The following is an 18,511-nucleotide window of genomic DNA, read 5'->3' on the forward strand; positions in this document are numbered from 1 at the left end:
ACTTCCCATTCTTATCTTACCTTTGTCATTCTCTTTTCACCACCAACTTTATTTCTCTTTTTCCTTTAGTGCTCCTTTCTTATCTTTCTCATTCTTCAGCCCCCGCCCTTACAATTCCCATTTCTTTCCCCACCATCCCTGCCTCCTTCCTCCTCTTTGTGGCACCTGGTGTTGAGGTGTCACTGAGGTACAGTGGACTGCTCTACCGTCTGCTGTAGAGCTGTCCCCAGGGCCCTCGGGGGCTCAGTGTGTCTATGTGCTTCAGTCTGGATAACTTTTTTTTTAAACCAGCAGCTCCAGTCAAGAACATGTACCACTGCTTCTGATTTAGGCATCCATGCACATACTGTACACACTTTTCAGAACCAGTGTTGGTCAAAAATAGCATTAAAAGAGCAGAGGGGGGATGGTGTGGTTTTATTGTAACTTACTGGTTTTAAAGCTGGCATAGTCAGGGAAGAGGCAGAGAAGCGGAAGAAAAAGCACCTCTGTCCGACAGTCTGCTGTAGTCAGCACCCAACCTGTAGATAGGAACAGTGGCAAGGCAGTAAAGCAGAGAGAGGAAGATAGAAAAGTAGAGAAGTGGTAAAAATTGAGGAGGGGAACGGGGAAAGAAACACATGAGAAAAAGTTGAGGTTGGTGAGAAAGAGAATGAGAGGGAGAGAGGAATCTGTGAGTCACTGTTTAACTGTGGGCTGCAAGAAGTCGGCTAGCCATGTTAAAATACCGTCTGTGCGCACACAAACACACACACACACGCTCCAACAATATCTGGCTCAACACACACATGTGCACACACATATTAAAATGACCTATGTAAAAGAATAAAATAAAAAAAACAGTTGTGCTTTTTTTGCCCAGTAGACCAGCTAATTATTTTCAGTTGCACACGAGGCACACACACACCTCTGCTGCACATTCCTATCAAAGGAATGAGCTGCTTTTCTACAAAGGTAAGACTTTAGGGATAAGTCAAAAGAGTTTTTTTCCACTTCTGAAAATCTAACTTTTACAGGAAAAGATGGAACACTGACATTATCCAACCTGTAACTGATGAATTAGTGAAAAACCTTCCTAACAAATGAATTTGATTATTTTTGCCTGCTAGACAGAGGCGAGTCTGTGGTTCTAACTGCTCTAAAGACACACATCTAACATTTTCATGTCTTCATCTTAGTTTTTACATTTTTTTAAAATTTGGTTTTCGACTGCAGCAAATGTCTGCTTTTATTACGAGCCAATCAGTTGATTAAGGTATAATTTCCTAGAGGTGCTAAAGGTAAAATAGTGGGATCACCAGACAGGATCCCATTATTCCTTTGAGGAAAACAAACAAACTGGAGAAACTCACTGATAAAAATCTTAGTATTTATTATTAGGCAAAACTTCTTAAGTTTTATTAAGAAGAATACTTTTCAGGGACAAGAGGTAAAATCTAAATCTGAACATTTCACCTCAAATTATCACAATATGCACGGAGGTCAGGAGAAAGGTACAACAGTGAGTACAGCGATCTTGTCAGAATTGACAGAATTATGGATGCAGAAAAAACATCAAATTTTGATGTTCCAATACCATCTGGATTGATAACAGCTTCATCTTTCAGAAAGCAATGACCCCAAATGTGTGAAAAAAAGAAAATAATCAGTAATCAATTGTCCTCAAGTAGCTGGACCTCAACATTATTGAAGCAGTGTGGGATCATCTTGAGAGACAACAAAACAGAGGGCAGCCAACATCCAAAGAGGAGCTTTGAATGTCCTTTGAGAAACCTGAAGAATTATTCCTGAAGACTATTTAACGAAAGGTCAAAGTTTGTCTAAGAGGGTTTAGGGTGTGTTGGAGAATAAATGTGGTCAAACAATCGCAAACATTGACCTTCAAGCTCATTAGAGTTGTACAAACTCTGTTTTTGCCTTCTATATTGTACTTCTGGGTATGCTCGCACATGCTTCAATAAATCTGTGCACTTACTTTCCAAATTTTCTAGCAAAATATAAAGAAATGAAATGTAACTCGAAACTTTTGCACAGTACTGTAACACACTGCTACTTTGTAGTGAATCCTCTGGGGACAATAAGTGCTTCCACTGTTTTATGCCACTGCACACTTGTTGCATTTGAGATATTTCACTGTGCACAAATTGGGTGACTAAACAAAAGAGCTACATTGCCATATTCTGGTAGTGTGGCGTAAAGAATCAGTTCAAGTTATGCAAGCACTCAGTGACACCCAAGATGGCGTGTTATTGGCTCCCCAGCTGTCAAAACCCGGACATATTCAACGTATGATTAAAATAAAAGAGGACTTTTTGCATATTTGATAATCATTTCACAGTGACTAAAGCAATAAATCACTCTTCAATCTTAGATCCTCTGGGTGTTCAACTTTTTATTAAGTCATATACCGCTGTGGGCTCTTTGAATTTTCAGTCCGTCATCATCACCATTATGGCTATATAGTACAGAGTTTTTATAAAGATATTTAAGCAAGAGCTATGTTAAGAAAATGATCAGCGTCGTTACATTTGCCAGACAAGCCATTCTGTGCTGTTTTCCGACAGATTGGATAAGGAAAACAACACACTAAATCTTTCATTTTAAACATAAGATGTTGCTTTATTCAAAATCAAAACATGGACGTTGTCGCTGAATGTTTTATGAAAGCCTTGGCAATTACAATTGGAAGACTGAGAATTATGCAGCATGTGATGCTGACTTCTGCTCCCTATTTCTGCTCCACACGGAGAACGGCAGGAAGGAGGCGAAGGACGGAGAGAGGAAGAGAAAGAGGGAGAGAGCGAGAGAGAGCCTTTCTTTGTCTTGATGTGAAACCACGTGAAGCTCTGACAGAAATGTGACAGATACCTGCAAAGTCAAAAACCAACAGGCTCGCACTCATTCTAATTTGTCAGGTGAGACAGTGTGTTGGGAGCGTGGGTGGTGTGCTTGTGTGTGCTTGTCTTCCCGCATACGTATGATTGAAGGCCCGCGTGCATAATGCATGTGCGTAGACACTCGCTTTGAGTGTGTGTTCCTCTCTGCCAGCTCTCCGTACCTTCCTGTCAGTTGAACTTGTCATTCAAGCATCAATAAAGTGAAAACTTTTTCTTTCTCTTTATTTTGTTAAAAAAATTTGTCATGCTTTTCTCAAACGCGGGAAGCGGGCAGAAAGGGAGACAGAGAACTGCAGCAGCAGTCGATGGGGTTTAACATGTGTTTGACAGGGAACACTGTGCAATGGAGCAGTTTTCACTCCATTAAAATGACTTTTCAGAGATGTTTTTTGGGGGATGGGAGTCTTTAGAGGGCAACAGAGGGCAGGAGGAAGATGCTGAAAGTGATGCCATCACAGATACCTGCGTTACTGCAGACAGTGAAACATGTATTTAACAATGTAGAAACGGCATGGCAGAAAATGGTGAGCTTTAACCTTAAAATGCATATATTAGACACTTTAAATGTCCCTAAAAGTTATGCGTTATGTTTTAAAAGCCAGTTCAAACTGCAGAGGTGCAATAGCTATGAAAAAGAAAGAGAGAAAAAAAAAAGATTCAGGCAAGTTTCTTGGAGTATGGGCAGTTTTTCACCAGAGAGCGCAAACATGTTGAGATCCAAAAATCTATATTGATGCAATAGCTACAAAAATTCAAGGCTGAAAAATAAAAACACAACAAATCTCCTCAGACTTTAACATCAGAGGTGTGGAGACCAGCTTTCTTTGGCATTTGTGGTCTTGATAAAAACCTACAACTCCAGTCAGCGGTGACTGATATTAGAATGGTAATCACGAGCTTTCCTTCTATAAAGGAAGTTGAAAAAATACATAATACATGCAGTAGCCCTTTAATGCAGCACACTGTGATAAGGGCTGGACTCAGGTGTATGCATGGACTGTTAATGCTCTTGTGAAAGTGAAGTCAGCAATGTTGGGATTGACTAGCTCTGACTGAGAAGGGAATTAAGCGTATTTGTTTTAAGAGGTGCTGGCTCACCTACACTGTAGGTTTCTAAAGGGCAAGGTTAGGACGCTCTAAAACCCTTTACACAAACTGGTTCCACTATATGATTAGGCACACACACATACACACACAAATCACATCTTCGGAAGATCAATACATCAAACCTTGTTCGCTGAGAGATAGAAAAGCAGCTGCATCAAATATACAGAATCCACTAAATAAAGAATGCAAGCTATGTGCAAAAGTCCTGTCAAAAAGAAACCCGTCTAGCAGCGGTCTCAGAGGATGAGCAGCAGTCTCTAAACCGCTTTTCTGAAGAGGACACAAGACAAATGCTTGGGGTGGGCTCAGACCAGCATTTCACAGCAACTGACTGGGGAAAAAAAACAGTGTGACTGACTGATAAATCCATGTTTATTTTGAGAATAAAGCCAGTAACAGATGGGTTAGGAGAGATAATACAGCAGTTTATTGAACCCAGACTGAATGCTAAAATCTGGGTATGTTTTGCTACTCTGGAGCTGAACACCCACAGCGACCGGACTGTGCTCCCACTCCCCACCTTCACAACAATCGTGTTTGCATCTTTGGGAGCATGATGCACACTAAGAAAAGCAATTCCAAACTCTTCAAGCTTTGCAAGAACTCTGTGACACTGTTGACACTGTTGTTCCTCCAAAGCCATCACAGCCTTATAACATATTTATAGGTGCACGTGAAGACTAAGGTAAGCCAAGCCTTCAGGAAGCTCTTACTATGGGTTATCTGGTTGTGCACAGAGGGGAAAGCTCAAGTGAATGCTGTTGTTAAACAAAAAGGTGGGGATATTGAATAGTAAGATACAGAAAAAGACCAGGATGATCAAAAGCAAAAGGAACCCTGAAGTGATCCAATCACAAGGGAATTCTTAAAAATTAGCCCGCGAAGGTGTAAACTGGTTCAGAGTACTGGTCTATCCCTGTTCATTTCAATTAACCCTGGAAGTGGACATTTAAACCATAAGAAAATCTCCATCAAGCAGTTATTTAATATTCAGTATATAAAGGCATTATTGAGACAGAGGAGTGCTCTTATCTCCCTGTGAATGAATTATAGTTTCCCAATTTGCATGCTGAGCGAATTTAACTCAAAGTGCCTCAGACTCACCAGAGTGAGTCCACCAGAGCTGTAATGTCCCTGCTGATAACCAGCCTGTCAACTCAGGATTTGGTAAACGCTTGATTCACACTTTATAAGAAATATGGGGGTTTTGATTGGTTTCTATGTGTAGGCGTGCGTGTGTGGATCTGTAAGAAGTCCTATGGGAGGAAAAGAGATTCACACTGGAAATCTTTCCAACTGTTTGCACTTGTCCAGCCTTATTGCTGGACCTTTTGGGTTTTTTGTGTGGAAAAAAAAGAAAAGCTGTAAGGCTTTAAATATTACAAAATTCTATTTAAATAATTTATGCCCTTGGAATGTTTTATTTTGAAAAACAGCTATACAAACGTCATTCTTTTCCAAGTTTTTCAAGACATCCATTTTTTAATAGTTCAGATAATACGTTTGAGTAATGTCTATTTAAATGGAATATATTTCTATTTGCATAATAATAATATTTATATTCGTTTTTTCTTTGGTGGTTAGCACCATCGCCTCACAGGGTTTGACTCCATGAACTAGCTGGGGCGTTTGCGTGCATGCACCCACAGTCCAAAGACATGCATGCAATATTAGGTTAATTGGTGATTCTAAATTGGCCGTAGGTGTGAATGTGAGCATGAATGGTTGCCATAGATTGGCAACCTCTCCAGGATATACCCCTCCTCTTGCCATATGACAGCTGGTATAGGCTCAAATTGTGACCCTGATGTTGGCTAAGCAGAAGAAGATGGATAGTTTCTCTTATTTCTTTTTTCAGAAAAGTACCACATGTGGTCAGTGTTGAGAATTTAAGTCAATACTGGTACCATAGATACCAAAATTCAAGACCAGGCTGGACAAAACCTAAAACCCGTCAGAGGAAATTAATATTCTGACACTCTGACAAAGGGTGTAATTCTTCCCCAAATAATAGCAATTTATTACAAACATTTTGATCAGAATAATTGCAGCTCATTGCAATAAAGCATGGATTGAGATGCATGGCAGCAGGTGAGTGATGGCAGATTTATAATATATATCTTTCAAAATATCAGTTGAAACATGTGAATTGATATGGTTCAACTGATATGATCAAACTTAAAGAAACCCGCCTTAACAGGTTTGTTACCGGACAAAGAGTAAATTAGGCAGCGACATACAGGTGTATACATGATTAGAGCTCGAACTACATGAAAGAGAAAATAGATATTCTAAAAAGAGACTAATGTAAGAGTGAGAAAGAGATATGGGAAGGGGAGTGAGAGAAGATAAATAGAGAAACTGAGCGTGGAATACAAAGAGGAGACTGTGCGTGCGTGTGTGTGTGCACCAGGTGCGTATCTGCAGTCCCCAAGGTCCTTCTAGCTGTCTTCTCCTATTGATTAGTTCATATTGATCTGGCCTGACACACACACACACACACACACACAGCATGATTCACTTGATTTAGCCAGGCTTTGACACAGGGGACATGAGGGTACATTGTTAATACACACACACACACACACACACACACACACACACACACACACACACACACACACACACACACACAAACCCCGAATCCTTCCATCATTTGGCCCTCTTAAAAGGACAACCATCTTCTCTCACTGACACACACACACACACACACACACACACACACACACACACACACACACACACACGAGCGCACGTGCGTGTGCGTGCTTGACAAGCAGCAAACATTCACTCTCCCTGTTTACTCATGTGCATTGGTTGTCTGGCAAACAGGAAGGAGAAACAATGAGACTGTATGAGGCAAACTGTTGATAAATCTTTTTGCCTGTTTTTATTCCCTCAAAATTGTTGGACTCTTCTTCAAACGCCATATGTAGCACTGTATGTTTTGTATGTTGCAGATATGCAACAGTAGCTAGATGATATCACAGCTAACCCTAACTGTAAAGCTACTGTAATCAATATTTTTAACAAAAAATGTGATTAATCATATTTGTGGCCTCTTTTTTGACAGCAGTGTTTAATTATATTAAGGCTTTCATTTATGTATTTTTTAGGCGTGTGAGCATAGGAGTGCCATTTCATCTTATTTAGCATTAAGTATTAATGACCTTATAAGGGCTTGCTTTGCAGTTTAACTGATAAGTACAGTGCTGTACAAAAGTCACCCTTTATGTCTTTATATTTTGATTCCATGGAGCCAGACTTTCTTTTCATTTTTAAGGTGGTATTGAAGAATAGTTCTCCAGGCATTCTGAAAATCTTTCAAAGTGTATTCACTCATTTTCGGTCTAGTCCTTGTACCTGACTATATTCAGAGGAATGATTTTGATTGTTAAGCTACTTAACACAGTTCTATGAATAAGTTTGAAACCATTTGACAAGCATAAAATTGTATTTTTTGCACCAACATGGCACATCTCAGCATGATGTGGAGTGTGTCCTTAAAAAATTTGAGCAAGGCGAACAAATGGAGGACAAAAGAAAAAGTGGCAGGCCTGAAAAACTATCCACAGTAGATTAACAGTATCATATGAAAGTTATGTAGGAAATAAAATCCAGCATTGACCTGACACATAACCTGAGGTCTTGCCCTTCAGTTGATCCATCCACTGTTCAGTGAAGCCTCGTTAGAAATGACAGAACTATGAATGCAAAAAGGTACTGTCAACTTTTGAACCACCATCATTAGGCATAAAGAAAGCTCAGACAGGACCACTCGAGCTTCAATCCGAGGAGACTTGTTTATACCCCACAGACGGACAGCATTTGGGCAGAACGTCCTCTCTGTCAAGGGAGGCCATCTGTGGAACAGTCTTCCTCAACCCATTAGAGAATGCTCTACACTCAATTTGTTTAAGGCAAAGGTTAAAAACTGGTTATGGACAAATCAAGTGTGTGATCATGTATGAGTTGTATAGTTTTAATGTTTTATTTGGGAACAGAATGGTGTGTATGTGTAAGTTTGGTGATGGAGTTTTTATTATGAATGAATGATGAATTTTTATGAATTATTATGTCTATTTTTTATGCTTAAGGACAACAGATGGAAATTAGCCCTTGGCTATAATCTGGTATGTTTACATTCATGTAATTTTTTTTTTACATTTATGTTCATTAACATGCACTGTCCTAAATAAAATAAATAAATAAATCTGGAAAGCACCTGATTGGCTACAGCTGGCAACTCCCTGGCAAAATAAAAACGCACAGTGAAACACTACTGGTCATGGATTGGCTACTTCAGAGCTTGTACCTCAACATTATTGAAGCATTGTGGGATCATCTTAAGAGAGAATTGAACAAAACGCAGCCACAGCAGCTAACATACTTTATATACATTAGATGCTTATGTCATATCTGCTGTTGTAGCCATCAAAATTAGTCATTGCAGATTTAATGTATTTTTTTTTTTTCACAATACCCTGATGCTCTGACAAAACAGTTAAGCAAATAAGCAAATGCAAATACAGTCGACTGCGACTGCAATCGTAGCAAAAAGCACAGGTTTGCAACTGTAGGGCCACCAGTGCTTAACAGCGGTTCCCATTTTCAAACACAAGAAGAAGAAGAAAAAGGCATTCACTTCAAGACAAGGTGCCCTTGAGCAAAACATCTCACCTCCAACCGCTCCTGAGTCGTTTAGTGGCAGCTGCTGAAGAGTGTTTTTTGTTCAGGCCAGATCCCAGTGTGACTGTGTGGAGGTGTGTGAAGGTGAAGTAGGTCTAGGCTCACAAAGAGTTTATGCTTGCTCTGTCTGTGTCTACGGAGATGGAAGGGAGAGGAAATAATGTCAAAAAGGTGAGAAAATGGTGAAGCAAGAGTCTGCTCATCAACAACCCTCTAATGAGAGGGTTTGGTCTGGTTGCAGGCTTCCTGACACATATCAATATGTATACTCAATATGATACACACCACACACAGACACAGCCCCAGATCTTTTAAAAAAATGTATTTGTCCTTCATCCAGCCTCTGTGCTACACTTTCCTTTCCCCCCTCTTTGTCTCTGAATCAGAAGAAACGTCACTGTCTGTCTTTCCCTTTAGTCTTTCGTGTGCATGTACGCATACACATACACCGACACACCAGTACAGTACGTGCACAGATACGCAACCACCTGCACCCACAGAGACTAAAACACACACACATACACAATCACACACACACACGCATAGACTGCCTTCTGCTGCTGTGATGGCTCCGAGCTGTCAAAACACCCTTGCTTTCTCTCCCTCTCTCACCAAAGCAGCTTGACTGAGCTTGTCTATGCAGGTTCACAGAGACTGCTGTCTATCCACCCTCATTCTTTCTTTCCTCACATTCTCCTCCGCAGTTTGCATCTTGATTTTGCTTTCTCGAGCTTTTCAGCCCTTGCCCACATACATTTTAAATAATGCTTTATTGTATGTCCCTGTTTATTGTATTAGGCTATCATTCAAATGTCTCGGTGGAACGTTAAGTGTTCATAAAGGTTTATACTGACTTGTCAAGGTCTTTGTTCACAACACATTCCCGCATTATGTGAAACAGTCACAAAATTGAATCCATTGTTTTGTTTTCCTCTCCCCCCCTTTTCTTGCTTACATGGACACCAACTTTTATCCTCCAGTTTGTATCCATGCGTGTGAAGATTTTTTACACATTATTACTCACAATACAGTTTGAAACCCAGTGAGTTTTGGATTTTATTTGGAAGGGCTTTTACATGTGAGTTGTGCTTTTACTTGCTGTTCGGTTAGGTGTAGGCACCAGAACTAAGACCAGAGGTTTTGGATACAGTGTCACATTCTTCAAAGCTGTAATGTGCCCCCCTTAGAGAAGCCTCAAAAACATAGACAATGTAGACACAAATCCTTCTTCCCATTGAAATACATTGGAAGGTCGTGTCCACAGTGAGGCAGACAAACAGACGAGGTGCTGTTTACGTGTGAATGTGTAATTTTTCCAATAATGAAACGGTTAAATGGCATTAGTACTCTTAAGTATGGTCTTTTACGGCCCACCTGTGGTCCAGACACAACCTGGTTATTCTGTTTAGTCTCAGTTTGCACTATGCTGGCTTAAGTTGCTGACATAGTCCATAATGGACACAGATGTTGGCAGCAGGGTTCATGGTGGATGTGCACTGGGTGCTGTTTACACTACACCAGCTGCCTGCCTGCCTATGTGGTTCACCTATGCACAGTCAGCCTTGTTTCATGTAAAGGAGCATCAGCGGTTCCTCTACGTGACATTTATGCCAGTATGATTTAAGTCTGAAAATGCTGCTTAGATGTGGAAACAATGTGCATTCACGTCACTAATTTCCAGCTGAATTTTCAAACCTGTCCACTCCTGGACATCCTGTTTTCCACTCCTGTATTTGTTTCACTAAAAATGTTATCACTGTATGTATGAAATACTGCAGATTCCAAATGCTACCATTTTATTACAATCCTCTGCTTAGCCTGGTAATCAAACGCTGCTTTATGCAGAGGGAAAGTAAACTGACCACACAGGCATTGATATGGGTTGATGAGATGCCTCCCAGCATTCAAAATGAGTTGCTGGTGAGGCAGTTGGTTCCTGCACCTTTCTGCTCACCTCTAGAGGTGAGCAGAAAGGTGCCCTTCTGGGCACATCTTTTTCTTTAGCCTCTCCAAGGATTTGAAAAGTAGTAACAAATTGTGACTCGGAGGCATAATTTGTGAGGAAAAAGGCGTGCTTTTAAATTTAGCCACCTTGTTTTCTGCATTACAGGCATCACATTGCATGTGTCGAGGCTAGATGAGGCATTGTTAAAGCCTTACATGCTTATTAAAAATTAATGTAGTACTCAAAATATATAAGACATCAAGGTCATAACACACACGTGACCTGTAAAATCTAGTACAGAGCACACAGATGATTTTACTGCACAAAAAAACATGATGTTAACAAGTCATGTGTGCAAGGCAGGTAATTTTTTCCCCCTGAAATAGTTCTTCCTGGTAAAATATATGCCTGCTCTCTCTCTCCTAGTTTGATTTGCTTCCCTTTTCTTTTCTCAGTCTCTGCTACCACACACACACACACACATACACACACCACACGCAAGTGCTGTGTGTTTGGCCTGCAGCGTGTGCACAGTGGGGAGGAATCAACCGTATGGCAGGCATGAGGACGAAGCCAAATCTGGCTTGTACACATGGTGTGTGGCCGTGTTGCCCTGTGAGTGTGAGTGTATGTGTGTGTGTGTGTGTTTAGCTAAAGGCAGCCTGCACTTAAATATATATCAGGGGCAGCGGTTGCCTAAAGGTGAAAGCTGTGTGGTTTTCACTGGAAGGCTGCCGAACGAACGAATGAAAACCACTCTCCATTCCCTCGCCAGCTACTGTCACTCTACCCCTGAGCAAGGCACTTAACTGCTGGATAAGAGCAGCAATGTGAATAGAAGCTAACTAGCGTTTCTCATTGCTTAGAATAAAGTCGTATATTTTCTGTGTTACTGATTGCACTCTAATCATGAAAGCTGAGATATTGGGAACAAATTTATAAACAAACAATGGAAAGATTTTTTTTAAAAACGCACCATCTAAATGGTACTAATCACTAATAATAACCTCTCTCTCCATAGGAAAGCAGTGGCAGGTATAAAAGTTAGACTTGTTTTGTAAACTGCAGACAGTTTGAGTTTGGGTCTTCAAGCTTGAATTGTATTGCAATGGCAATAACAAACTAGAACATTTCTGTGTATCTAAATGCGAACATCCATGACAAAAATCCATGCTACCTGCATGGACACCTGCACAAGAAAAACACATGACTATTCTTACACAATCCCAAATCCGATTACAATCAAGTATTTAATTATGCATACAAATGGTTGACAATTTCAAAGCATTACCACTGGTCTGCATGGAGGAATATTAGAGCTTCCTTGAATATACAGATACTGTCTTTGCACTTTCCTTGTGCATGTGCAAAGCGTCAAAACACTTCTCATAAAGCATGGGGAAAGCATGTGTTTCTGCATGCGTGTCCAGGTCTGTGTCAATATATGCTGCCTGCAGGAAAATATGCATGTAATTTAATTGTATGCGCATGTGTGCGTGTATTGTATACTGCGTTTGCTGCCAATATGCAAACACACATTGAGCGCATATGTGTGAGAGCGTCTCGGCTCGTGGTGGTTTTGTAAGTGCATGAAAATCATTTATTTATGTTTCACTCTCTCTGTGTCTCTTTCAGTGTGTGTGTGTTGAATACAGAGTCAATTTTTGTCTTGCAAGCGTGCTCTAATAGCTACTCTTTGCTTACATGCGAAGCTAAAGGTTAGGCTATCATGTCTTTATTTTTGAATACTGAATGGTGTGTTTATGTTCTCCATCTCTTTTCCCTTTTATATCTTGGCAATGAATACATATATATATATATATATATATATATATATATATATATATATATATATATATATATATATATATATATATATATATATATATATATATATATACATATACATATATATATATATATATATATATATACATATATACATATATATATATACACATATACATATATATATACATATATATATATACATATATATATACATATACATATATATATATACATATATACATATATACATATATATATATATACATATATACATATATATACATACATATATATATATATACATATATATACATACATACATATATATATACATATATATACATACATACATATATATATATATATATATATATATATATATATATATATATATATATATATATATATATATATATATACATTTCTTTACCCTAAATCCTCGCCTCTTTGCCCCATCTACTCTTTGACTCCTCTAAATAGCTATCAGAATTGTGTGTGCGCGTCTGTGTGTAAGGAAGCTTTAAAAATGCATATATTCTATAAGAGGAAAGAGGAAACAGAGCGTGGTGAAAAGAAAAATACAGCCTCTGTGTGTGTTGTCAGTTGACTTGACATCTGATCTTGCTGAGTATGGTAAAGAAGAAAGTGCTGAAAGTACTCTGTGTGGGGGATCCTCTGTGTGTGAGCGAGTGTGTGTGAGCTAAAGTGTGTCTATGGTATTTTGTGGCCTGTGTGTGTCCTCGATTCTGTGTGGGTGGTGAGAGGAGGGAGTAAGGGAATAGGGTGTGTGTGATTGCATTTAGTTTAAGTGTCAGCATGCCTTCGTGTGTGTCTGTGTGTGTGTGTGTGTGTGTGTGTGTGTGGTGAGCAGGAAAAAGAGAGGGGGAGTCAGACAGTGAAAGAGAAGCTGAGAGATGGATGGCAGGGAGGGTGACGAGGGAGGAAGAAAGGAAAAGGAGAGCAAAGAAAATGCTGAAGAGAAAGTGAAGGGAAAGCAGGAGATAAGATGGAAGGGTGTTATGATGGAAGGAAAGCCAGTGCCCGTTCTTCTTCTCTTTCTTATTCCAGTTTATGTTTTAGGCTTCTTCACTGTTGTATAAATGTTATATGAACTGCAGATGCTATGAATGAATGTTACATAAAAAAAACTCTCTTTCTTCTCTTTTTTTTGTTTTGTCTTTTTCAGAAAAGATCTCCCCAGAGTTTCTCCTGACAAATAGACCAGTTTGATGCACACATGAATACACATCACATGTGACCAACTGCTTCTTTATTGTCTACAAGCAGGAGAAATCCTTTTACCTGTTTCTTCTTTATTTGTGTCCTTGTGTGTATTTTATGAGTTCCATCAACAGGAAAGTGTCCCACTGAAGGAAATCTATCAATGTTTAATCTCCTGTGTTCTGAAAACGCACTCTTGACAAACAAGAAACAAGGCAGAGTGAGAAGGCATGACTCAAAACAACGTAACATATCGAGTACTTGTACCTTTTGGTTAGCTGAACAAAGATTTTGAACATACATGCAAAAAAACGGGGTAAAAAAAAAACTGGTGAATGCAGGCAAGGCAGGCAAAGAGGAAATTTGCATGTTTCTTCTCTTCTTTCCTTCATTTGGATTGCGGTGTTGATCTGTTTCCTGGATCGTTGTGCTGGCATCATAAAAAGCCCATAAAGTCATCAGTCAGGAAAATGTTTAGTTTGGACAGCAAGGCTTCTATAGGGCTTCTATGGTCATTACAAAGGATAGCGGTTTAAAATGCTTAAAAAAAAGTGGCTTCACTTTTCAGACCTAAAATTAAAACTACAGTCTTTGTTGTCTTTTGTGCTTCTTTCTCTTTCTGCTGTAGTAGTTAGCATTCCAGTTCAAGCGAGATGTTCAGCCAGTTAGTATTCAACCTACGCATAGCGTCATTGTGTAGAGGCAATGCACTGCTGGCTTGTTCAGGGACTGCACAAAAGTGCAGCTCTGTAACCTCCACACTGGTTTAATTCCCATAATCCTCTCAGCAGAAGTAGAAAGCTAGTCAGACAGGCTGGAACCCCCCTGGCAACCTCTGGTCACTAAGGAAAAATGTGTATTCCTTGAGGAGTTGGTGAGCGGTTGCTGGGTAAAATCAGACACAAAAAAGGTGCAGCACCAAAAGCTTTTTGTGATTGTATATGTCACCAGAAAATTACTGCGGTCACCATATCTGCATTAAAGATGCTGACTTGTCTGCAAACAGTTAGTAACTAACCAGCCAGCAGTTGGTAAACTTGAAAAGGGGCAACGCAAATCCGGAACAGAGAGCATTTGCCTACAAAGCAGAAGGTGCACCTTTCTGCTGCAGGCAATGCTTTTCAAATGGGACACTTTTCACTTTGAAGGGGAAAAGTCTCTATTTCCAGCTGAGTCGCACTCTAAACGTTTCATTAGCAGTCAGCGACTAGTTGCAGAGTTTTTGCAGAGAACTTATACAAACTATAAGTGACTGTGGCAACCTGCTAACAACCAAGAAATCACAGCCACTTGCCAATATTTCCCTGACTCGCCAGCTTTCCATGACTGGGGCTTTAGCAATCAATATCACACCTTCGTCCAGCAACCACTTGCAATCATTTGGGGAATACAAATTTTTTCCTATACCAGTGGTTGCCAAGTGGACACCAACCAGTCTGTAGGCCTGTGTAACAGTGACCTAAGCAATATTTGGATTTTCTTTCCTGAATTAAAACAGATTTATATTACTATAAGCTCATCATTCTTAGATTTGAACATCTTTTTCTACCTCTGCGTCTATTTTTACACATGAACCCTGGACAGTGTTTTGAGAATTCCAGAAACTTTAGCCATTGTCCGCAACTCTGTTAAACTCAGGGCTACAGTGTATGTTTGAGAACAGCATTAGATGTCAAAAAGAAACAAAAGAGAAATATCTAAAACAAAGCTGATGTGGATCAATCAATAACTGTAATTTGTCTATTTGGATTGGTGCTAGAGTGAAAGGAAAGGTGTCACGTCACTTCATTCATCTTCATCTCTCTCATGTGTTAAAAGTTTAGCTGGAAACAAAATGAAACAGGGAGGACACTTCTTTGCAATTAAATGCGTATTTTAAAAGGAACAAGAGGGTAATTTTAATCAAAAAGCAAAACACACTAGGGTTTCATGGGCATCTTCTTCCATCCTTCCTTTTTTTCAGAAGAAGGAAGGAAAAAAAAAACATGAGCCGTGAAAGAAAGAAAAAAAAAAACACAGATGTCTGATGTGTTAGAGAGATGAAAGTATGTCACACCACACCGACTGAACATCCCATAGGCTATGTTACTATGGTGCTGACACAGGACTTCAATTAAAGCTAAGAGACCACTGCCACAAATGCATGCAGACAAGACAGTGCAGACAGGCCTATTGACTTGTGTGGCAACACTGTCCTGTCACCACATACAGAGCTACTCTACCTCTGTGACCTCTCCCCCCCCCCCTCCTCTATTCTCATGCATGTGTGTATGTGACACTTTTCACCTCCTTTTCACTTCTCCCCCACCTCCTCTCCTTTCCTACCATCTCTCATTACTATCTCTTCCCCACATTTTAATCCCGCTCCTTATACGCCCCCCTTTTTTTCTTCCTCCATACAGCTCTATCTTCCCCGCTGTCTTCCTCTTGCCTCTTCCTTCCTTTCCTTTTTCCCTCCCTTCCTTGCCTTCATCCAATCCTTTTTTGTCTTAAAAGAATTCTGGTCAGGATGAATTGATTGGAGACACAAAGGTGGAAGATGCTGGCATTTGTTTTGACATTTCTGCGCATATAACACACACGCATGCAGAAACCCACATAAATACACGAGTGGCTACATACACAGATAAACCCGTACAAATAAGAGAATGTCTCACCAATCCCCCTGAGAGCATGCTCGAGGAAGAGACAGAGATTTCCTGCTGTGTTTAGAAGCTCTGGCAACACTGCTTCACAGTGATGCCAATACGTGAGCAGAAAAGAACAAGAGGGAAAAAATGCACATATAAAGGGGGTACAAAGAGTAGAAATAAGGCTTAGAAAATAGCCACTTGCTCCAGTCATTTACACTGAAAGCTTTAACACTACGATTTCATACTGACAGTTTCATCCAGCCAAGGTATCACTAAGAATGCCAAATCAGGGGTTTCCTATTAACCATTAACATTTTAAATAGTTGGGTAGCTGCACTGTGAGCGTGGTAAGTGACCATCTAGAACCTTCTTCTTCTTCTTCTTCTTCTGGCTGCTCCCTTTAGGGGTGATCACCCTCCATCTCATCCTATCTCTTGGATCCTCTTCTGTCACACCAAGCATGTCTTCATTTATTTTTTTTTAAATGTTTTTTAAGATTTCTATATAACATCCATATATTCCAAATTCGTTACAGATAATTTCAAGCCTTTTTATGGTTTCATTACAATTACAATTTACAGATCACTGAAATCTGAAACACACATTATTAGAATATTTACGTTTTTTAAATTTGAGTAAATTACTACTCAAACAGTATCAATACCATGTATTTCTCAGTCAACCATAATCAGTCTGCTGACTTGACAGTTGTCCAGATGACTATTGTCGACACCCTCCACCAGGAGGATAAGCCACAGAAGGTCATTGCTGAAAAGGCTGGCTGTTTGCAGAGTGCTGTATTGGAACATATTAATGAAAATGTGAGTGGCAGAGAACAGTGTGGTAGGAAAGGACTTGAGGAAGCTTCAGAAGGAGTGGAGTCAGGCTGGTGTCAGTGCATCAAGAACCACCAACACAGATGTCTTCAAGAAAGGGACTACAGGCGTTGCATTCCTAATATCAAGCCACTCCTGAACTAGAGACATCAGAAGCATCTTACCTGGGCTACAGAGGAAAAGAACTGCTTCTCAGTGGTCGAAAGTCAGACTTGAGAAAGAGTGGAGAGGGACAGAATCCAAGGTGTTTGATGTCCAGTGTGTCTAGAAGTTGATCTTGAACTACTGTGGCTTCCAGGTTCTTCGTGGTCACATTTCTGCTGAGGCTTGCAGCGCAATGCTGGGAGTTTGGTATACATGACGACAAAAGCTCTGTGGGGAACTGCCACTTTAATTTTTTTGATTGAGCTCAGGAAATATTATAAATGCAAGATAGTGGAGTTTGGATTTTTATGATCTAAGATCCAAATATTAAAATAAAAAAGAAAAAGAGCTTGAAATAATCAATTTTACATATAATGAATATAGGAAATATTACCTTTTTTAATTAAACTAGGAACTAAATGAGCTTTTTTGTAGTTTTACAATTTGTGAGATGCACAAACTAAGTGCTCACAATGCATTCTGGTTCCACGGTGTGAAGTGCTACCGTTCTGTCAGAGGATACTGGCGTTGTAGAAATATGCACAAAACGTTTTTTGGCAATGGTAATCAAGGTCTTTATGCAGTGAGACGATGCGAAAAAAAATGTGAAACTAAATATTTTGAAGCAGAACTTGTTGTGTTCTGCTAACGATGTGCTTTTTGCAGAAAATTCATCCTCAAAAAATGCACTGTGAAAAAAATGAAGTCGGTATCAGAAAAGGAAGAAACCGAAAATCTGGATTCATCCACACTGATTGCATTGGTAGTGGAAAGATTGAACTCTTAAGGCCTTTACACACTGGATGCGTAAAATCTGTGCAACTATTTAATGCGTTAAAAATAATATTCAGATTCACCTAGACACACAGCTAACAAGTACTCTGGGTCAACCGGCTCTCTGAAATGATTTCTTTGCCTCCTTAGAGTTGGTGGTCCCAGCTTTGCCAAAAAGAGCTCAACTGCTCCACTCACATCCTGAAATATGTGCAAAGATGGTTGTGACACAACTCCTGGATTAAACCATGTAATTCTCCCAGCTGTTGCCTCCATGTGAGAATTTGATGCACTGAGAATTTCCATTTCTTTCTTTTGCTGTTTAGAAACATCAGAACCAGTTAATCATGGCTTGATGTCAACTCCACTTTTTTCAAATTTTCAGTGTGTGTGCATACATTACATGTCAAATCTGGATCTGAAAATTTTTCAATTTCGTGTTTTTTGAGATGATTTTTGATGTATTTTTGAGTT

The 18,511-nt window shown here is 39.6% G+C and overlaps 1 protein-coding gene across 2 annotated transcripts in view; it reads right to left on the minus strand.

The window, feature by feature from the left end:
* The window catches only part of wnt5b (wingless-type MMTV integration site family, member 5b), an 87,608-nt gene that overhangs the window by 41,694 nt on the left and 27,403 nt on the right, over nt 1-18,511 (minus strand). The window contains exon 2 of one of the 2 annotated variants that reach the window (XM_084909912.1): nt 432-521. In XM_084909912.1, coding sequence (XP_084766038.1) covers nt 432-449 — 18 coding nt within the window. In that variant the 5' untranslated portion in view covers nt 450-521. Of the gene's footprint in view, nt 1-431; nt 1,294-18,511 lie in introns of those variants that run through there. The other variant, XM_084909911.1, reaches the window with a different exon arrangement.

The sequence above is a fragment of the Perissodus microlepis genome, chromosome 17 (genome assembly GCF_051167445.1).
Source record: "Perissodus microlepis isolate ML-2025 ecotype Zambia chromosome 17, ASM5116744v1, whole genome shotgun sequence".
Classification (NCBI taxonomy): domain Eukaryota; kingdom Metazoa; phylum Chordata; class Actinopteri; order Cichliformes; family Cichlidae; genus Perissodus; species Perissodus microlepis.